Here is a 23,519-nt window from a genome sequence, read left to right as displayed (position 1 = left end):
GGTGGGGGTTGGCGGGGGGTTAGCGTGGAAATTTACGCGGGGATTGGCGCGAACATTTCTGACAGTAGGATTTCCATTGGCGGGTGGAGCGGACGATATTTTCTTTATGAGAGCTCTTCATGTCGAAGGTAACCGTATGCCGTCATCTTTTTTATTTAGACAATTTGGCCTTTTTTCAATTTCTATGACTTCTCGGATAATTTTTGGTTTATAGAAGCGGATGGGGGCTGGTTCGGGAGTTTTCAAAATCAATTTTGTGAACTGTATGAAGATGGTGTTGACCTACAGCTGAAATTGAATCGGAATTGCGAACAGAAATGGAATGTTTATAAATCCTATTTTGGATTGTACGATTTGTTTAGCCTATATAGGATCGAGTAGTTTGCAAAAGGATTTTTCATAAACTCTGCACAGTGTTGTTCATTTGGAATGTTATCTTTGATTGATGGGACAAGACATGAAAGTTTTTGTTAGGAGGTAAATATTGTCTTTATTCCTCTTGATTTTTTGAAGAATTTTATCGATTTTGTTAGCGACACCTTTGATATAAGGCAGAAAAGCTTTTGTATGATGAGGATCCGAGTCTTTGGGTTAAGTGGGAGATTGGTAAATTGATGTCTGTGCATACATACTAACTTTATTTTACTATTAACCCGCATTAACTTTTTCTTGTTTGAAACGTTCTAAACTTTTGGCATTCTTTTCATCAGGTAGCTTAGCATCCTCCGTGGATGTGTTAGTGATTGCTTTGGAAACCTCAGAGTATTCTAACACTATTACATTGGTCGCATTGCTCCTGTAGTGATCCTTTTCCAAGTTAACATGTTCCTTTTCCAAGTTGGCTGCACCGTACTGAAGACGACCAATAGTCAGAAATACGTCTATACGTATAGTTTTTTGTGGTTAGTGATACCTAGGTGAAGTTTTTTGAAGACGATTTTCGGACTAGAAATATAAATCTCAAAAAATATTTAATTTTAATTATTTTTTGGTTTATTCCCAAAAAAACTAAGCAATCCTTAGGGTTTTACGTATCATTTAAATGACTCATTATTTTTCTACCAGGTCAGTATATTTAAATTATCTGTAAAGTTGATTTTTTGCATTTGCATTATTCACGTTAATCTTCCGAGATGATCTAGTCTTGACAGTATACATTTACATGGGATTTCCAAATGTAATCACTGAACGTTGAAAATTTTATCTGTAAATAATATCAAAAATGATTTTAAATAAATGTTTTATAAAAAAGTTAATTTAACAGATAATCGTATCGGAATTATCATTATGGAAAGTTTTAAAGATTATTCAATAACAATATTTATGGTATTCTTTTTATAGTTTTGGAACTTTTGTTTTTAAATAAGATATAATTTTTAAGATAATATTGTTGTTGATCACTTTTTTTAATTCTAAAGAAACTACTGACTATGACTTAAAAGATGATAAATTATATAAATATGATGATTCATAATGTTTTTAAACAATAGAACAGATTATCGTTTCTTTGTTGTATCATGTATTGCGAGTTAATTTATGATTTCAGTGCAAGACAGGATTACGTTTGTAAATAATATACGAGAAGGAAGATTCACATCCCGTCAAACCAGCCATTCTCTGATAAGTGTTTCACTATTTTTAGCTAGTCAGATAGACCTCCTAGATGAGACGGAATGAAAAATATTTCCCTTTATGTAACAGTGATTAAGTCTACTAGCTTAATATAGCTAACCTACTGCATTGACATGTTTTGTCTCTCTAATCCAGAGGACACTAGATTACGCATGATATTTTTCATAAAATATTTAAGGAAGTACCATCATGTAAAAATAATTCTAATTCTAAACTGATTACACCAGTCGGCGAATGAGAAAAAGGGTTTGTATTAACCACCTATTTACGTAGGAAAATATTTTTCATTCCGTCACACCGAGCAGGTCTATCTGACGAGCTGTCATAGAATGGCTGGTTTGACGGAATGTGAATATTCCTTCTCGTATATTATTTACACATCATTTTATACTTTATTTAAAGTAGAAAATTGCGAATTATTTCTACATGACGGTGTGTACTTAGATATTTTATGAAAAATATCAGGCGTCATATAGTGTCCTCTGGATTAGAGAGACAGAATATGTCAATGTAGTAGGTTGGCTTCAATTTAAACCAGGATTAGGTTTATTTCCATTTAATTCGTAAACATAAGGCCAGGTTACTCAAAAAAGTGTTTTTTTTTTAAATAAATTTTATTTATAGTACAAAAGATACCTATTTTAAAATCAAACTTTTTACAAGTGAAATTACATACATTAAACTACTTTTACTACTTTTAAATGGCGGCTCTGAAAATGCTGCTTAAACTCGACCAATAATTTGTTGATGAGTGTCATCATTTCTTGGAAAACAAATTATTTGAAAGCATAAAAAAAGTAGTTTCATATTCTGTATCGAATTGGCTATAGTCGGTACTACAATGAAACATTTCGAAACAATGAAAATCGACACGTCAAAATAAACGTAGTTTCTCCTGAAATTGTGATTTATTCCCATTAAAGAAAGTAAATAACCTTAAAATGCTACAAGAAAATAGCAGCAGAACAGTAATATACAGTCCCCGGCCAAATTATTATTAGATGCACTCCTGTTTTTTAAAAAATTATTAATAATGACACTCTGTTAATCAATTCTTGCCAGAACGTAAACAAGTCTAAACCTGCTCCCATGGCGTTTGCGAGAGCTTCAGTTGCGGACGAGCGGACGTGTCTCTGTCGCTTTATGTGCTGTGTGAGCTGTGTCTGTTTATTTAGCCGGTTGATAATACGCAGTAATTTGTTTATTTTGTGTGCAGATTTTAAATAATCTGTTTGTAAGCTTTCACCATAGGTAACAAATGCGTTTTTCACCACGTCAAAAAGCTAAAGTAAAGGCCATCGTGAATGTTAAAATATTTTCAATCCTCGAAATATTACGAAGGTTGAAGGTTTCTGAAGCTAGTGTACGGCCATAAAGAAGAAGATTGAACCAGGAGGAAGAATTGAGTCCAAAACGAAAGAAAAAATGCGGCAGTAAGCCTATTTTCACTCCAAGGCCAGAAAGACCTTTAAAGAAATTTTGCCTGGAAAACAGATTAGCTACCACAAACTTGATAAAATCGCAATTCCAAGATGTCAGTGTGAATGCTTCTGAACGTAGTATGCAAAGAAAATCGAAAGATTTGGGTTTTAAGGCAGCCCACGTTAACACCTGCGATGAAAGCAACGCATCTGAATTGGGCCAAACAGTGGCGTGACAAAAAGGACTTCTGAAGATCGGTAAGTTTAACCCACAGAAAGACCAGCAAACATTTGTTTTCTATTGTTGACAGCTTTGCTTCAGTGATGAAAGCACATTCGAAATTTTGCAGAACAAAGCTCAGTTTGTGCGTCGTCGTCATGGAGAAACGTTTCATCCTGACTGTCTTGTTCAGACTATGAAACACCCTACAATTATAAATTAAGATATAATTGTAATAAATTATGATAATTTAATTAAATTATTCTTTAGGAGCTAGCGTCTTAAAGAGTAATCTTTACATATTTTCTCTTAAAGTATTATAATTTTTACACAAACTAAAAAAAAACTAAACAAAAATTAAGAAATCAAAATCATTTAACATGGTGTGGAAATAATTATATCAGGTTAATACTATAAAAAAATAATATAATTGAATTTTGTTAACTTCTTCTATGAAGCTGATGCTAAGGATTTTCAACAAAATAAAAAAATGATGTACTTATCTGGATGGTACATTATTGTCTCGTTAAGAACGAACAGGAATGCCTTTGTGGTCTCTGGATCCAAAACTCTAACAAGAGGTAACGTGAACTTTATCCATCTCTATTAGTTTATGTATTCATTATTTTCAAAAATAATTTAAATTTAATTTAAAAAATTTAAATAATTTAAATTTTGTAAAGCTAAAGTTCCATATATCCGGAATTCGTAAAGCCAGAATTATGCTCACACACAAAAAATCTAAAATGCCAAAGTTCCGCCAGAAAGAATATTAGTGAAATAGACAAAGTTGTTATATATATTTTCCTTCTGATGGACTGAGATGAAGACACACTATATGTACACTTTACACAAAAGTCTGGTATCGAGTGACGATGTGAATTTTTCAAGTCATAAAATTAATTCAAGTTAAAAGGATTTTGAAATACTCGAAATAAGACCTACAGACGGTAGTATAGTGAATGGCGCTCCAATCTCACATGTATGTCGAACTGGATTCGAGTCCTACAGGGATAATTACTGATTTATATTTAAAAATTCTCCAACATCGAAACGGTGTGAATATACTGTAATTTTTACATAGAATGAACATGAAGTTTATTTTCTGTTGAACAATTTGCTAACAAAAATAGCAAAATAAACTCCTGTAAAATTTGGTTCAGCACTTTTTTATTTAAGAATGCACAAAGAGATTTAAAAAATTATTTAACAACTTACCCTGAAAGCTGGACATAAAGCGACTTCTTTCTGGAACAGGTATCCAGTGACCTACAAGAGCATACATGGCAGGCCAAGTCAAACCCTACAAAAAAAAGAAAGAAAAATAATATCTTGCTGTCGAAAAAAGTGTTTATTATATGTTTATTACATGCTTCAAGATATGTACCATCAAATAACAACTATAGTACATATCACGAATTTGCGACTATGAATTTTGGATTAGGGATGAAAGCTTTCTCTTAAACCGTCCGTTGTGCTGAGAAAGTTAATAGCTAATTCTTCCAATATTTTAAACACTGCCCAAGACATGCAAGAAGATGGTTATAACTGATAATTTACACACATCAAAAAGGTCTTATAGACAAGCCGAAAAGCTCCCATGAGATTTTGCATACTGACTTTCATGAGATACTAAAAAATAAGGTTCAAGAGGTCGTCCAGGCGAAAAGTTATTCAAACTTTTGTTAAACAATTTTTTTAACATTTTCACAAATTGTAACAATCAATTTTTTCGACCCGGACAATTTTTTTTGATTTTTTGGATCATACTGAACAAAATAGGTCCGTTGTTTTTGTGTAAACTTGATCGTTTTCGAGTTATAAATAATATAAAACTGAGAGAAACGAAAAATTACGATTTTCAAGGCTCAAAAATACAAGTAAAAAACATTATTTTTGAATTCACCAAGGACGTAAATTCAAGTTCAAACCTTGTTCTATCGTTTCCCGATAAGTATTTTAGGCCTATTTCATTTTAAAACCTTGTTTTTTAATCGTTAATGAAGTGCTTATGACAGGAAGGGCGCTCGGACTGCGGCGTGTATAAGAGAGAGAAACAAGATCTAGGGCACAAATTTTTGCTGGTTTAAATTCTCATTGTACAAATGAGCGCCCGCCCTACCATACGCTCTTTATTATCAATTAAAAAACGATGGTTTAATAGTTATTTATGCACCAATGGTGTTATTAAGATGACTATGCCCAGAGAGCAACAAAATCCAGCCAGAGTACCTGGATGAACGTAATTATCCAGTAACACCAGTGATACATTTGTACAATGAGAATTAAAACCAGTAGGGTTCCGATGCTTCAAAAATTGATTGAGAAGGAATTGAAAGGAGAAGGTTGCTCTGTTAAAACATAACAAACACTAATCAAGTCATCCCTTATACCTTCCCTTTAGCAGCGTTCGTACTGGCAAATTATTTAGCATACTTTTTTTTAAACTCTTCTCTCTATTCGGATTGCCGAATATCTTCCTCTTCAAGTGCCATCTCCGCGGCGGAGGTCGGCAATCATCATAGCTATTCGGACTTTTGAGACGGCTGCTCTGAAAAGTTCATTTGATGTACATCCGTACCACTCTCTCAGGTTGCGCAGCCATGACATTCTACGCCTCCCTATTGCCGAATATAGGCCTCTCCTAATTCTCGTCATTCATCTCTGTTGTTTGTAAGATGTTTTCACATTGGTCCTGCAGTTCTTTTAATATCCTTCTTCATATGGCCGCCAATTCCCGATTTCTTTATTTCATCGGCCATCCTTAATACGTTCGTTATGTCCAGCACATTTCCATTTCAGTTTAGCTGCCTGTTCGACAGCATCTTTTACTTTTGTTCTATTACGAGTCTTCATTGGTTTTATGGTCTTTGAGTACCCAGCATCTGTCGTTCTATAGCTCTCTGAGTTTGTCTGATGATCTTCTCCGCGTTTATTTTAGTGAATGTCCAGGTTTGGGCTCCATATGTAAGTACGGGTAGGATACAGAAATTAAACACTTTGGTTCCCAGTCTTTGAGGTATATTTTTATTTTTAAGTACGTATGAGGGTCTTCCGAATGCTGCCCATCCCATTTTTACAAGTCTGCTTATTTCGGTAGTCTGATTTTCTTTGCTTTCCTTGACATTTTGACCCAGATATGTATATTCATCTACGTGTTCTATCTCTGTCCATTGGATGTTTATCATAGGTTTGTCATATTTGTTTGACATTAGTTTAGTTTGGCTGAAATTCATTTTCATGCCATTTTTTAGGGATTCTGTGTGTAGCTCCTCAATCATCGTATTCAATGCATTCCACGTGTAGGCTATTAGTACTACATCATCTGCGTATCTAAGATGGTTCAAGTATCTTCCGTTAATAGGGATGCCCTTATTTTCCCAGTCTATTGATTTAATTATCTTCTAGGGCAGCTGTAAATCATTTTGGAGATATTGTGTCTCCTTGTCATGCTTCGGTTGATTTTTACTGGTCTTGTTTCTATTCCATTACCCAACGTCACTACCATATCAGCTTGCATGTACTTGCTTTTTAGTATGCTTTTTAGCATACTAAAAACTCTTAAATGCATCTCTTTTCCAAATAAGCAGGTCGGTATATACATAGATTCACTAGCCAATCTATTAAAAATATATTCACCGATCATCAAACAGTCCAAAAGATCCTAGACTCTTACTAACTAGAATCACTACCCAAAACATAACAGTTACCATAATTTGGCTACAATCCCATATTGATATAGCAGGGAATGGAATTGCAGATCATTATGCAAAACATTGTAAATGCAGATCCATATGGCAACAGCACTGGGATACTAACAGCTCAGCCTTACTTAATATACTTCTTCTAGTGCCGACTCCACTAATGAAGGTTGGCTATAACTATTGCACATTCGTCTATACGATAAACAGCCATCCTACATTTGGCCTATAGGCCTTCTAGGACAAGATCTCATAGTGATAAGAAGACTTCGCATGGGTCATTCAAAACTATCCCATGGCTGACTGATGTCCTCTAGGACTCGTCCTTTCACACGTCCTTCTTGTGGAAGTTGCCAATCATACTTGACAATCAAACGTATACTTACGGAATGCCACCAATATTCAGCCAGAAGACTACACTATCGTCTTAGACATGAACGTCGAGATATTCTACACAATTCGTATCAAGTAAACTCTCTACCTGATAAGGTTGTGAGCTCATATTTATATCTGGGATCGTTGATCAAAAACACAGGGTCACTACCGGAAGAAATAAAACGTAGATGTGATGTAGCAAAAATCGTCATAGGAAAGATAGCCAAAATATGGACGGACTCTCAAATTTCAGGAACTCTAAAAATGAGGTTGATCAACTGCTTAATATTCCCAATACTGACATACAGATGTGAATCTTCGACCCCACGAGAAGCGGAAAGAAGAAAGATGCACGCCACTGAAACGAAGAATGTTACTAATTCCGTGGACCGACCACAGTACAAATAATGCAATTCTAAATGAACTAAAAGTCAGCAAACGTCTATCCACCAAAGTTCATCTCCAACAATTAAAATACTTTGGACATGTTATAAGAGCAGACACAGAAAACATGAAAAGACTTATTATACAAGGAAAGGTAGAAGGTCGAAGATCACGGGGAAGATCCCCAACAAGATGGGTCTAATAGGAATATGCAAAAGAGCTATGCATGAGGTAAAAGAAATGACCAGAGACAGAGATCTTTAGAAACGTACAATACTCAACATCACGATGACCTCTACACTACCTCCGGGAGTCAGAATTGAAGAGAGAAACTATGTACTACAATTTCTTAAAGATGAGCAATTATATAAAAATATATAATCGCATGGTAATAAAAACATATAGTTTAACATATTTTGCTTTAACCCTTTCCGACACGGCGTACACTGTAGTGTACATATACTTCAAATGCTAGTAATGGGCTATTTCCGAATCAACTCTCTGTAAGTCATGCGGCACACTGTAGTGTCGTATGACAAATTGCATATAAAATCGACGCATCACATCAAAACGTTTACCTTGTACTGGGGTCGTATTTTTGAATGTGTTCGAATTTACTCGCATGCGATTAGTTCGAACGAAAAAAAATCGTGCACGAACGTAAAAGCGTATTTTCGAACGCAATTCGAAAGTTTAATTCGCATACGAGAATCCGTTAACCCAAATTCATCGGCAACGCCGCAAATTCGCACGAAATTAAGAAAAGAAGAGGTAGAGGTGACAGGCGACATTTGTTTGACTGACAAATTTATTTTACTTGTTGCAGCAGACTTGAAGTTTTTTAGTTTTTTGTGATTTGCTCAATTTTCTACACAGTGTTAACGTGTTTTGGCTTGTGTGTAACGATAATACCATCACAATTCAGTGTTCTGTTTCTATGAAATATAGTTTAAAAGTATACATTAAAGAAATTTTAACATTACTTTATTGATGCATGCATTTTATTGCTATTTTTATAAAACAACATGCTTTATTATTCACACAACCTTGTAAAATTGTTGTAGTAACTATTAGAATACTTAGATATTGCAAAAAGCGGAAAGATTATGTAAAAAAATTAAAAAATAACGAAAAATACAAATTATTCACACTAAGCAACGTTTGTTTGGAAAGTGAAACTGACATATGTCAATCAAATCTACGTCATCACTCCTGCGGTCCATTAAAAACCAAACTAAATGCAAAAGTCAGAAATGTCAAACTCCGTGTGTTTACCGCTATTCGAATCACAGACCACTAATAACAGAGGTAGGTGATCTGTGATTCGAATGGTGAATACCCACTCGAGCAGTCGTGTACGAAAATCGTCGTATACGATGCGTTCGAAATCAACTCGAAAATACGAATCATCGATTTTCGTTCGAAATTCATCATCTTTCGCATACGACTTCCGTTCGAACGGTTTCGAAAATACGGGCCCTGTTTTGTGTAAAGTGACCATTCTTAGTACAGTGAATATCACGTTGGCGTATAACCTCAAATTAGTTATAAGTATTTCTGGTGTTTTTTGCGTGTTTATCAAACTGTTATATTTTTCTCGAGTCTATTGTAATTTCAGGTAAGTTATGAATTATTGGTTTCTTAGAAAACTTCTAATATTTTGATAGCATGAAGGTTTACAAATATGTACTTTACAGTGTACATGATGACTGACAGACGGTACTGGAAAAAACCGTTAACTGAGAAGGAACTTTATGAAATCATCAATGGAGATAATTCCGATTTAGAGGAACTAGATATGGAAGAGGATAATTACTTTGAAGATCGTGATATGCAGTGTAGGGGTAAGTGGGACTCTTCTTAGTTTTTTATTCCTTTTTCTTTAGCAAAATTGTGTGATATTAGAGTACTGTTGTTTGTAGATGAGAATGAATTGGTGGAAGGCGATATATGTGAGGAACCAGAAGAAGCTGCGCTGATTGAAATTGTGTCCGAATCACATGATATTCAAGACACGCCAATGCAAGAAATACACACATGTCAGACAGCACACGAATTTGCAAGCGAATACCTGAAGTCACAAAATTTAATTGAAAAAGAACAGATCAGTTGGACAAAGGGGATCTATGAAATGTCAAAAAATATTCAGTTTTATAAAAGTAAGAAACAAGAAGTGATAAGTTTACCCAGTCCAGTAGAAATTTTTTACCAGTATTTCACGGATGAGCTGCTCAATATCTGCGTAGAAAAAACAAACTTATATGCTGTTGTTAGCTCTGTGCCAAACTTTCCCGCTACAAACATTGCAGAAGTCAAGACATTTTTTGGAATTCTGTTAATAATGGGTAATTTGAATTATCCGAGAGTCCGAATGTACTGGTAACAAAAATTTGCAGTTACTCTAATATCTGAAAATATGCAAGTAAACAGATTTTTCAATACCATAAAAAAAAGATGCAGGCAGTTGGAACCGGAGGAGGTATATAGTATCGATGAACAAATGGTTCCTTTTAAGGGTGCTGTGAATATTAAACAATACATTAAAAATAAGCCGACGAGATGGGGTATAAAATTATTCCTATTATGTGGGATAAGTGGAACAATATATGATTTCATCGTCTACCAAGATGCAAATACAGAACTGAAGGCAGAGTATATGTTGTTTGGCCAGTCTCCGGCTATAGTAATGCACCTATCCGAGCAAATACCTCCAGGAGCACAACTTTATTTTGACAATCATTTCAGTTCTTATTGGTTATTTCAATGGTTGTCAAAGAAACCAATATATGCCGCTGGTACAATTCGGTTGGACCGCTTTTCTAAACCACCTTTTACTATGTGCCAAGAGAATAAAAAGAAACTTACCAGGGGTTTCGTCGAGAACGTTATCTGCAGAAAATCTGGTGTTGTACAAACTAAGTGTATTGATAGCGGAGTTGTTACTCTGGGTTCCAATTTCGTTGGAGTAAGTTCTTCTGATGTATGTCGAAGATGGGATAAGAAGATAAAAGAGTATATTGAAGTGACACGCCCCAAAGTAGTTTCTCTTTATAACTGTGATGGGAGGTGTTGACAAGTGCGATTTTCTTATTTCTTTGTACAGATCGTTTATCAGAACAAAGAAATGGACTGTTCGATTAATGTCACATGCTGTTAACATGGCCGTCACCAACAGCTGGTTGGAATATAGAAAGCAAACGGAGGAGCTGAAAATAATGCAAAAAAATGTCATGGACCTTATACATTTTCGACAACACGTTGCTGAGGCACTTATTTTGGCAGGAAAAATACCCAGCAAAAAACGGGGGAGACCAGTTTCAAATAATCTTTTACATCCTCAAGGTAGTTCTCCTGTAGGTAACGCATCTCCTTCTGATAAACAAGTGCGTCCGATTGAAGATATTCGTTATGATAACTTTAGCCATTTACCGACTTTCTGTGACAAAATCGCTCGTTGTAAAGGAAGCAACTGTGGATCAAGAACGTATATTCGTTGCACAAAATGTCAAGTATCATTATGTATTGCTCGAAATCAAAACTGTTTTACAGATTTTCATACCAAATAAATAGTTTTTGTCAATTACAGTCTTATAAATAAAAATCATTTCATATTGATATGTGTCTGTTACGCAACGATAAAAGTACGCAAGACTGCATACCTTGGACACATACTAAGAAATAATAAATATAGTCTTCTGCAGGTCATCATGCAGGGTAGAGTCGATGGCAAAAAGGGAATAGGTAGAAAGAGGAAGTCATGGCTGCGAAATATTCGAGACTGGACAAACATGACTGTAGACGAATTATTCCACGTTGCAAAAGACAGAGAAGCTTTTAAAAATGTGGTCGCCAACCTCCGTTAATGGGGACGGCATAGGAAGAAGAAGAATGTGTCTGTTAATCATTGTGTACACTGCAGTGTACATGACGTAACTTCAGAATGTCAAATTTGACAAATTTCCTGAGGAGCTTAAAAATTGTAGAAAAATATTTCTAATAATCGCTAAAACTTAAAAAAAATTATATATCGTTTTAAAAAATTCGTGTCGGAAAGGGTTAATGCATATTGTTTATTGTAAGTAATTGTGTATTAAGTGGTCATAGCCAAGCACGTTTATTCTAAAATAAATTGTTGTTCCAAAGTGAGCAACAAAAGTGCATACACTATGTGTACATGAGTTTAGCGTAAAAAAAGGGGATCGCTGAGTCTAGGCGGGTGTTAGGAGTGCGTGACAGCCCTTTACGTGCGATAGGTCGCCACGCTAGCAATCTAACCCGCCGCATTAGATGTTTCATAAAAAAAAAGTCATAAAGAACTGAAGAATCTAAAAATACTTTTGTTATAACTTATGCGGAAATATATAGTAATTGACAAATAAGAGCTCTACATACGTAAGATTTTATTGGTTTTCAAAATAACTTACTTTAGAAATAGATACCTATTAGAAAATACGTATTTCCTGAATTAAATTTGGAAAATGGAAATGTTGGAAATGTGAAAGGTAAATTTAAATTTAGACTGCATATAATCTTAGCGGACATTTGCGTCACGAATGTACGTATCTCAATTTTCTGCATGATTTGTAAAGCATTTTCCTGAATAGGTCTTCACCTATTTATCGTCAAATTGCATGGAATTTACATATACATATAAGCAGATAATTCACGAAGATTTAAGACAACCGGTGATGTTTTGTTACTTAGTTTTCAAGGACAGAAAAGGGACTAAAATAATTATAATTATCCAATATATTCATATTATTTTATATTATTATAGGTTCCATTTTCTATAACTCTAATTTCTCAGTAATAATTATTATCTAAATTTCAATTCAGTTTATTATTCAGTAATTCACACTGTTGGATTAAATGTTGTAAGATGGCAAGGAAGTTAAACCTTTCTTTTTGATGTGTTTCTAATGCAAGTTGTTCCTTATCTTTTAGTTTATTGGACGTATCAAAATTTTATTGGTTTACTGGACAGTTTACTAGACATTTTATTGGTTTATTGGACATATCAAAATTTTATTGGTTTTATTGGCATATTTGGATTTCAACAATTGGTCAGGACATACAGCCACGTGTGACTGCAGCTCTCCAGAAGCCACAAATTCTAATTGGAGGACCCAACAGCTAGAACACACAAGCAGCCCATCGAAGCAATAAGTAACACTTATTAACTGTTAAGCTTTGGCAGGGTTAATTATTGTTTTTTTATTCATTTAAATAAATATTTTTGGTTAAAATTTGTCTTATTTGCTATCAACTGAGAACTCAGGTTCAATCCCTAGTTTAAGACAAGACGAACTCACCCTTGAGATACTGAGCTAGGCAAGGTATAGACGATAAGCTCCCATGGTTGATTGAGGTATTATTTTTACAATAGTACTTCAATTCTCTTTGGTAGTCTTATCGTTACACATTGGCGCCCAACCGTACTTGTTTTATTCGGGGAATTGTGCTCTGGGTTTTTGGTTTGGTGGCAAATAACAAACTTTAATAAATACTTTATTATTTATTTTTTTTGTGTGTTCATATTATCATTATTTGCAGTTAATTTTAATATTTCCATATTTTTGACTGTTTTTATATATTTTCACACGTTGGGTTAAAAAGTATTACCATTTTTTATATATTTCAGCATATATATTTTATACTCAGATATTTTTATATGTTTTTTTTTGATGGTAGGTACTTTTATACTGTTTTAAGTGGTTTGTTTTTTTAACTTAACCAGTTTTTGTGGATAGTGTATTTTAATTACTTTCTTAATTTTTTTAAATTATTTCTTCAAGATGCTACCTAAACATTTAAAGACAGATGAATTATTATATGAAATTCTTATTAGGAATGTCTCTGTCCCAAATACAGTAGAGGAAAAACGAAAGATCCTTGCTGGACTTCTTTCTCAGGAAGTCAGTAACCGTAGTTTTTCTGATGTTTCTGTTAATCTATCTTTTGATGTTGATTACCAACTTTAGGAGCTTTAGCTTTAGCTTCCTATTCTGACCTATTAAGTCTTATATCTGATTATTCAGGTACAAAATCTGATAGTAGATTCAAAGCTTTCAGTTCTCGTTTAACTCATTTGTCTGGTAGAATCTCCCGTCTACAGCCAACTTCTGTAGACGAAGAAAAATTAAAAAAAGCTATCCGCTATGATTTGTTGAAATTAGAAGGTACTTTGTCTGACATTGTAGATCAACCTGATATGGTAGACCAACCTGTTGCTTCTACTCCTGATAGAGTAAACCTCCGCCTAGAGAGAGGCGTCAGGAAAATTAAGATTTTAATACTTTTATGTATTTATATATTTATTTACGTTTAATTGAGATTTAAGCTATTTTTTTCATTTTCAAAATTATATTGATAATAACTTAACTTACCGAAGCAAATCCTTGTATGAATCTCAATCCAATCACAAGGCCGTAATGGGTTTCACTGGCCCATGGAATGCAAATACTGCAGAGAGCCGTTGCCAATTGGGCATATCCGAAGACCCGCTTCGTACCCAATTTTTGTGTGGCCAAACCACCTACTATTTGAGATATTATGTAGGCCCAATAAAACGAAGCTAAAATATAGCTTTGCTCTTTACTCGTCCATTTTAATGTGCCACCGTAGTCCTGAAAAAGAAAGGTGATACGTTAAAAAAAGAAATAAAATAAATACATTCAAGAAAATAGAAACTTGACAATTTTTGTCGAAATTTTCAAATGTATTTGTTTTATAGAAAAAATGAGTTAAAATTTGTACGTATACTGGCGCGCAGCCCAAGGTGAACTTCGCGGAGATTGACTTTAGATGCACGTGTGCTATAACAGCTTTCAGTTGTTAAGGTTTAAAATTGAGATTTAAGTTTTAATTAATTTAACATTCAAAATTTTTAGAATGAAACGAATATAAAATTAATGTAAAATTATTAATATAATAATATTATTACATAATTAAGTACAATTACATATAATCATTATCATTAACATTGGCCTCACAGTCCTGGTTCCCCTTGACCTGTTTAATTAGTCCTTTCCGTTCATTCCTATTTCCCGCTTGCCTTCCACAGTGTCTACTTTCGAATGTTATGAGATCTTTCTATACTTGGTCCATATATATTGTTTTTTGTCGTCCCTCTGATCGCTTTCCTACCATGTTTTGTTGGGTTGCAATTTTTATTAGTTAGGAGGGTTTCATGCGCTCCACAGGGCCCATTCATCTCATTCTCCCAAGCTTAATCAGCTTTACCACTTTAGACTCTCCCAAAGTTTGGTAAAGTTTATTACCGGCTCCTCCATATACCAATTTCGTAGACCCCGCTGTATATATATTGTTGTGTTTCATTTCATCAATCAAAGATAGAATAAAATTTTTATTTTGTTATAGAACGCGGGCACATAAATTTGCAACGGCCTCTACATCGATTTGTAAATATTTGTTATAAGTTAGTTTTAAGTCCGCTGTGTCCACACTGACGATTACAATAAGCTCTGTGCGATTGCCTAAAAGTTGTAGTATCTATACCGCAGAATTATATGGAATACTCCAAGCATTAAAGACTTCAATACATCCTACTTCAAATGAAAGCATAAAAATCGCCATTTGCACTGATTCTCTTTCCTCGATTCATTCCATAAGATGCATTTTCTCGAAAAACCCACTAGTCCAGGAAATCCACACCATCTGTAACCAACTATATTCTGCTAACATAAAAGTCATAATGATCTGGACTCCATCTCATGTTGGTATATTGGGAAACGAAAAAGCAGACCAAGCCGCTAAAGCAGCATGTTCTTCTGACATAGCCTTCAAAGAGGTCCAAATCCATACGGATCTTAAAATATTGATAAAACAAAAAATCCTCAGCTCATGGGCGGACCTGTGGAGTAAAACAAATACTAAGCTGCATGACGTTCAACCCAACTTATCTCGCGTTAATATCTCCTCTAGGAACAGGAAAGAAAAATCAGTTATTCACCGACTACGAATAGGGCATACACGTCTCACACGTGGATACCTTATGGCATCAGAAAACCCTCCAGTATGCCACTACTGTAATAGCGTCCTTTCCATCAAACACGTGATAGTGGACTGCTGCCAGTATGATTCTTCCAGAAACAAGCACAGCCTAAAAGGAAATCTAAAAGACATTCTCAGTGTTCCAAACCGTTTTGACAGTGTTCTTAGATTTTTAAAAGAAACAAGTTTAATCCAGCTAATATAAACAGTGCATAGTGATAAGCTTTATTGTTTTAACCTCTCTATAAAAAAAATGTTCATTTCAAATTCTTGTACCTATACCTATATAAAATATGTATAATGTTGTAAACTACTGTACCCGTGTCAATGACCATAAGCTGTCGAGACACGTTAATTTTAAATAAAAAAAAAAGTTTTAAGCAGTGGGTTTATCCATAATGAGTTTTACCCGGAAGGACTGAAAAACATTAGTAAATACTTAAATGTGAATAGACAATTGTTTCCCGGTATTTGTAGATATTATATTTTAAAAGCCTTTGGTTTTGTTTCGCTGGAAAGGCCAAAGCCACCAGGTAGTTATTGTATTTAGAAAGTATAAGATAAAACCGTTATCATTTTCAAAGAAAGTTGTGTAGAAGCGATGCTTGGGTTTTTTTGATGTAAAATAAGAGCAGGGATATAGGAATTTTCTGATTGGTTAGCGAGTTTGGAATGGAGATGAAAGAGAGTGGATGTTTTGAAAGTTTGGAGTAGAAAAGATTATTATGTGATGATCATCCGAAATAAGCAAGTGAAGTTTTGTGTAGTCAGTTAAGAAGCAAGTACCAGTGGTGTTAATAGTTAGAAATGGGTGGCTGAAAGGTGGAACGAGAGATACGTCAAAGTTGAAAAGTCGAATACCTCCTTGATTCTATAAAGTCCAAGGGGGTAAGTCACAAGAACTATAACTATTAAAAATATTTCCGACACCAAGTAAAAAAAATACTTGCGTCTCAGGAGATTGTTAGTATATGAAAGAGAGGAGAGAATTTTGGAGTTTGTTGAACGAGTACTGGTAAAAGAGGCCTGCTCGTGTTTTAGAGAAAGAGTTGCTGGTATGCTGATAGGTTGATAATTAGAACGGAGAAGGCTTTGATTGGTAGCCTAACATAATCAACAAGGGGGAGCTGTTTTGGTCGAAGGGAGACATCGTCGTGTGTGAATTAAAAGGTCAGTCAATAATTTTTTGTGACAGAAATTTTTTGTATGTTTCAAATAAAAGAAGTTTCTTTTTATAATATTCAGAATTTTATATTTTTTTGAGTACAAAAACATATGAACAAAGATTCCAATATTTCAAAATTTTCATAGGAAGTGTAATTATTTTACGAATATCCAAATTTCTTGTTTATGTTGTTTTATCAATGTTATAAAAAAACAAACCGATAAATATTTAGTAAATTAAAATTTTTTATGTGGTACAATTTTCGTTGGGACAGTTAAGCCCATGGAATTTATTTGATAAATTTTCATATTATTTCTTTTGATAATAAAAGATATTTGTATTTGTTTATTTATGTTATTTCTATTTATTTCCTTTTCCTATTTTATCCCGATAAGAAACAACTAAGAGATACTGGAAGCCACGAGAAAAGATAAGTACCTATAACCTAAGCTGATTTATTTTTTTTTTGTATAGTAAAATGGCACCCTGAGATTGTTTTTTTATGTATGATTTGCGACACTTAGATAATTAATTAAAGTAATTAAATAAATAAAAAGTTAATATAACAGTAAGAAAAAGCAGATCATAGTAATATATATGTCAGAGTGTTTACCTTTCAAATACCGACCGCAACTAATCCAACTTTGTCAGTACCCAGATTTGCAAACCTTGGGTGAACATTGGTCTGATCAATATTTTGTCGATCTGGCATTTAGTATCCTAGCGAGTATTTATATAACCCAACTACAAGATGAGAAAGTTAAGGAAACGATTCAAAGACAACTGAACGAAAATTTTGTTTAAGAAAATATCGGTAAAAATGCCGATGAGGGCTTAAATAAAATTATAACAGTTAGGGAAATCTGTGAAAGGAATTTAAAAGGCAGCTCAAAGCTAAAAAGAAGACTTTTTACAGTTTGGCTAGATGTTGACAAAGAGTCAACATCTAGCCAAACACTGTTATGGAATTCAATAACTCTAAAATAGATACGACACATTTAACATAAAAAAGTAAAAAAAGCTGCTGGTATTTTCAATAAGAGCACTGCTACATGACGAACATGGTAAAAGTAATATTTGAAGTAGAGGACAAACTTAAAGAATGGAAAAATTACATTACGAACCTATTCGAAGACGATAGGATTAAAAGGAAAGACAGTTAAGATTTTATTTCACCAATAGTGCGTCTGTATATCCGCTTATACGTATTTCATCATAAAAGGAATCTTCGGAGCGGCTACTTACAAACGCTCTGAACGTGAAAACGATCCTTCCTGTCGTAGTAGAAGCAACACTAAAATGGCTTCGATATGGACGCAACAGCGACATCTGACAATAAATCCGGAAACTAATTGCGAACCAAATTCAGATTTCTGCTTTAATCTGTGCCTTCTAAGAATTGCAAGGCAAAACAGACGTTGATAAAGATGAAATTAGAGACATGGGGAATCTAAAATTGAATTCCACAACATAATATGACTATTATACGTATTATTACAGATATTATCTCCTCAACTAATCAAAATCCTTAGCGAATTGGTTTCTAGTACTCATAAAGAGTATACCGAAATAAAAGAAAAGACAGTTAAGATTTGATTTCACGTATAGTGCGTCTGTATATCCGCTTGTATAGCGAAGCGAATGTCAGGAAATTTTATGAACAAAAAGGATTGTAAATATTACTTGGGGGTTTTTGGTGTCACTTAACACGGATATGAGGGCGATGATATCCGAGGTACCTGGTGCACCTGGGCCCCCTGAAATTTTGTGGAAATTCGATGCAAATTCGTTATTGGGGAGTTTTTGGGATCGCTGATCACGAATATCATAACGATGATGGTCTCCCTTGTCCCTGTTAACCAGGACGAACCTCATTTCCTGGAGTTTTGTGCAAATTCGATACAAAATCAGTGCAAACTCGTTACTTGAGGGGTTCTTGGGGTCACTGAACACTAATATCATGTCGGCGATGATGTGCGAGGCACCTGGTGCCAGTACGGGCCTTTTCTCCAAGGGTTTTGCGGAAATTCAATATAAAATCAGTTCAAACAAGTTGTTTGGAGATTTTGGTGTCACTGATCACAAGTATCATAACGGTGTCGGTATCCGACGCACAAACTCCCAGAGAGCAGCCCTCCCCTGAGCACGAGGTGCCTCGGCGGTAGTGTAGTGTCGATAGTGTTCAGCGACCCCAAAATCCTTAAGTAACGATCTTGCACTGATTTTGTATCGAAGTTCATGACGAATGGGAGCAAATCTCACAAGCAGACTTTGCTGCCTTAATCCGAAGTATTCCTAATCGAATGAGAGCCGTAATTAGGGCTCGTGGAGGTAATACACGCTACGAAAAATTAGAGATTAGTAAATATCGTTTTCCATAAAAAATGTTTATAAAAAAATAATTTTTTTTTCTTTGCAGATTTTCAAATTTTTTGAATTGTTTATTGATTTTTCTGTGTAACGTTCTGGAGTTGTAATAAATTTGACTTTTAAATTTTTTTATTATTAAATACTCAATTGGGAACATCTTAAACTTTTTTAAACCCCAGTTTTTAGGATAAATCTGAGTGTCCGGTTAATTTTGCACACTAGTGAAGAAGGGCCAACACAAAAATAAATTAATGAAAAAAATAAATAAAACATATTTATTAATTTTGTAGTTTTTTGACGATTTACGGTCGATCAGTTATTATCACTATTTAATGCAATCGTCTAATCATTTTTTTGAGCTATTTTCTTGTCCGATCAATGAGTTAATTAGCGTGCCATTTGAATTAAACATCGATGCTTTATGTATCTTTAAAAGGTTTTTGTAGCATGTATTATTACTATATAATATAAACAAATAACATCGCAACTAAATATATATATATATATATATATAAAAAAGTAAAACAATGCAGGTGACCTTGCTTAATCATCTTCTTGCCATTTTATAATATAATGTATGTATCAAGTATATTTGCATTAGCAGTATAAGTAATGAGATAAGAACTAATCATTTATTAAAAATTAGTATTATTAAACTATAGACAATAGAGGAAACCTCATATATATTTCCCGTTAGACGGAGGACGGAGTGGCAATAATCCTTAACAAACAAATGGGCTGTAAAAGGATTTATTGCTATTTTGAGATCTAAATGTCATACAGACATATGCACCGACAGCCAAAAGTAGCGAAACAGAAATAGAAAAGGTTTATGAATAACTTAAAAATGCCCTCAAACACACAACGAAGGAAAAAATCAACATCATATTGGGTGATATAAATGCAAAGGTTGGGAAAGAAAAGAATGAAAGTGATAGAAGGTTTTGGACTGGGAATAAAAAACGAAAGAAGAGAAAGACTAATGGAATTTTGTCAGGAAATATACTACATATACAATCATGAATACCTTGTTAAAGTTACCTCCCAGAAGATTGTACACTTGGAAATCTCCAGGAAACAGATCGACTTAGTCATAATAAACCTGTAATACTTTTAAACCAGAGACATTCCATCAGACCACAACTTATTGCTGGCTCTTACTAAATTTCCACTGAAGAAAATAGTTAAGAAAATACCTCCAAGAGTTATTGACGTACGGAAACTCAAAGAAGTCAGAATCCTTCAACAAACCAAAGAGAAGATAAAAAAGAACACAAAAACATATAGGAAAGTAATAATGATGGCACAAAAATAGAAGAGCTCTGCATCAAAATAAAACATCCATCACCAAATAGTCCAGTCGTCAGAGATTTGACCTCTAGAAATCATAAGAACAAGCTGAATTTTGCTGTAAATGCTAAACCATCCCCCCCTAAACAGCCCCCCAAACTCGTGGGGGGAGAGGCGGAAAAAATCGAATTACCAAGAATCTTTACGCCGTAGAAAAAAATATTTCAAATAAAAAATGTAGCTGAGACAAATTTGAACGAAAATGTTTAATAGCACTTTTTGTGTAGAATAAACCGTTCTCTCAGAAACAACGCTTGAAGCGACCGGCGATTTTGAAAGTCAGTTATGGGCGTGAGAAAAATTTTAAATAAAATTTATATCAACTCGTCATTTATATCGTCATTTATATCAATAAAAATTCGATATCTTTCGATCAGAGAGGACAGAGGAGTACGTTTGGGTCCTCTTTAACGTGTACTCACAACACCTGGTAAAGGTAGTGTGGGAAGAAGTAGAGTGTGAATCTTTGTCGTACTTCAGAAAGTTTGTTATTTAATATATTTCATTGGTAGCTGTGTAATACACGATTATAAAAATTTATTAAATTATTTCATAAGGTATTTTCAGGTTGTTCAAGTGAATATACTTGATAATTGAACAATTTTTAACATGAAGAAAGTAGTTTTTTTGTTCTACGTGAATAATTGTAGTATATGGATCTAAATTCAGAAAGGTACTTTCCTTCACACTTTTTACAGGCTTAGGACTGTCAGCAAAAAACTGGCGTGTTTAAAAGTTTTTGCTCTTCCTAATTGGATATCGTTAAAAATGTACAGTAATAATAGTTCTATTCACAGTATATACATACAAAAGAATACATAATGTACAAAAAATAGATGAATTGAAAAAAAATATAGAAAAATATATACAAGTTAATATTTACAAAAAAAAATACCCAAAATAACCAAAATATATTTATGAATTCCTAAATACCTAATTCTGTTTCGCTGTCGCTATCCTCTTCAAGATTAATAACAATTGGTTTAATTATGTGATTCAAAGTAACATATGAATTTTCTACGTTCATTACATGGCGTACTGAATTTTTCCAACTTTCTGGGGAGATATCATCAACACATTTCCTTATTAATTCGACTACACTACCACTTAAAGTCGGAGAAACATTTTGTGACCTAACATTTGACTTTAGTTGGTTCCACATATGCTCTATGGGATTAAATAAACAATAGTAGGGCGGAAGCCGTAACACTGTATGTCACATGTCCTCGGCCAATGCGTCACAAACATAGAAAATGATTTTAACACTTCTAACAGTTCATTTTTTAAATAACTTTCTTCAAAATATATATCGTTTTCTAACAGGTAGTTTTGAATTTCAATTTTCGTGTTATTTGCACTTGGAGACTTATGTAATTGACGAGTGTGGTAACTTGGACGTAGGAGTCTTTAATGTTCTTTGCAGAAAGCCATAAGGCATTTGGGACCCAACCATTTTCTGATCCTGCATGTAAAATTGTTATTCTTTTCCTTTGTTTGATGGAGCTTGTGTTTGACACCTGTTGGAAGAATCGGACCATCCTTTGGATGGTGTTTCATTAGTGTCAAACCATGTCTCGTCCAGATAAATTATTGGTCGATCTTCTGTACGGTACTTTCTTATGGAAGTTATATATTCTGTACGCCACTTTTGTAAACGATGGGACTCCATAAGCACTTGCCTTTTGTCAATTGTACGATATCTGAAGCACATTTTAGACAAAATCCTCCAAAGACTAATGCGGCTACAGTTTATTTGTGTATCATCATTAGTAAGCCGTAGTTTTAAAGCATCTAATGTAGGTATCCGTTGCTCTTCGTACATTGTGTAAATTTTTCGTCAAGTCCTTATCACTTTCGTCAATACATTTGGTAGAACCGGCATCCTTACGCTTACTTCTTGACTTAATGGGATATGATGTAATTCTTTTCACTGTGGTTAGAGGTATTTTCGTTAAATCAGATATTTCACTGGCAGCAGTATTAGCAGTAAGTCCTCTTGTAAGTAAAGAACTATATATTGTTTTTACGATTTGTCTAGCGTCAGCAGATAAATGCTTTTTCTTTGCTGGAACACTGGAAGAAGCACCATCAATGTTTTTCCACGGACGCCACATAATGCTGTTTTATAGGTATAAATAGGTATAACACTGGTAACACTTGTAACACTTTCAACTAAATGAAACAAAATGTATATTTAAAAATTTCTCATCGGTTTTATATTCTTCTTCTTCTGGTTCCTATCCGTTTCGGATGTTGGAAATCATATTGGCAATCATGACCTTGCTCGCTGCGGCTCGAAACAGCTCCGTTGAGGTTTTCTTAAACCATGTTCTTAAATTCCGCAGCCATGATATTCTCCTTCCTTCTACCGGGTCCTCGCTTACCTTTGACTTTACCTTGCAATATAGACTGCAGCAGGGAGTAACGGTGCTGATTTCTCATAACGTGTCCCAGATATTGCAATTTTATGCGTTTGATCGTAAACACAATCTCTGGTTCGTTCTTCATTTTTTCTAGAACTTCCTTGTTCGTGATCCTTGCTGTCCATGATATTCTCAGCATTCTTCTATAAAGCCACATCTCAAATGCTTCAAGTTTTTTAATAGTGGTGTCTGTAAGCGTCCATGCCTCCGCCCCGTACAACAACACAGAGAAAACATAGCATCTCAAATGTCTCATTTTTGTATCCAGGGATATGTTGTGACTTTTGAAGATGGCGCTCATTTTGTTAAAGACCGTTCTTGCCTTTCCTATGCGGCACTTTATTTCCTGTACATTGCTCCACTGTTCGTTTATAATAGTTCCCAGGTAGCAATACTGTTTTACTCGCTCTATCTGCGTCCCATTAATGTATAGATGAGCCCCATTTATATTCTCCTTGCTGACAA

General features: G+C 34.3%; 1 protein-coding gene across 3 annotated transcripts in view; it reads right to left on the bottom strand.

Moving 5' to 3' along the window:
• Positions 1-23,519, bottom strand: part of MFS17 (Major Facilitator Superfamily Transporter 17) — a 211,198-nt gene that overhangs the window by 29,849 nt on the left and 157,830 nt on the right. For all 3 annotated transcript variants that reach the window (XM_072522892.1, XM_072522893.1, XM_072522894.1), the window contains 2 exons: positions 14,120-14,359; positions 4,492-4,576 (listed from right to left, as the gene is read on the bottom strand). In XM_072522892.1, coding sequence (XP_072378993.1) covers positions 4,492-4,576; positions 14,120-14,359 — 325 coding nt within the window. The remainder of the gene's footprint in view (positions 1-4,491; positions 4,577-14,119; positions 14,360-23,519) is intronic.

Source organism: Diabrotica undecimpunctata, chromosome 2 (genome assembly GCF_040954645.1).
Source record: "Diabrotica undecimpunctata isolate CICGRU chromosome 2, icDiaUnde3, whole genome shotgun sequence".
NCBI classification, from domain to species: domain Eukaryota; kingdom Metazoa; phylum Arthropoda; class Insecta; order Coleoptera; family Chrysomelidae; genus Diabrotica; species Diabrotica undecimpunctata.
The sequence above is the reverse complement of the archived record's forward strand: the minus strand, read 5'-3'. Positions and strand labels throughout refer to the sequence as shown.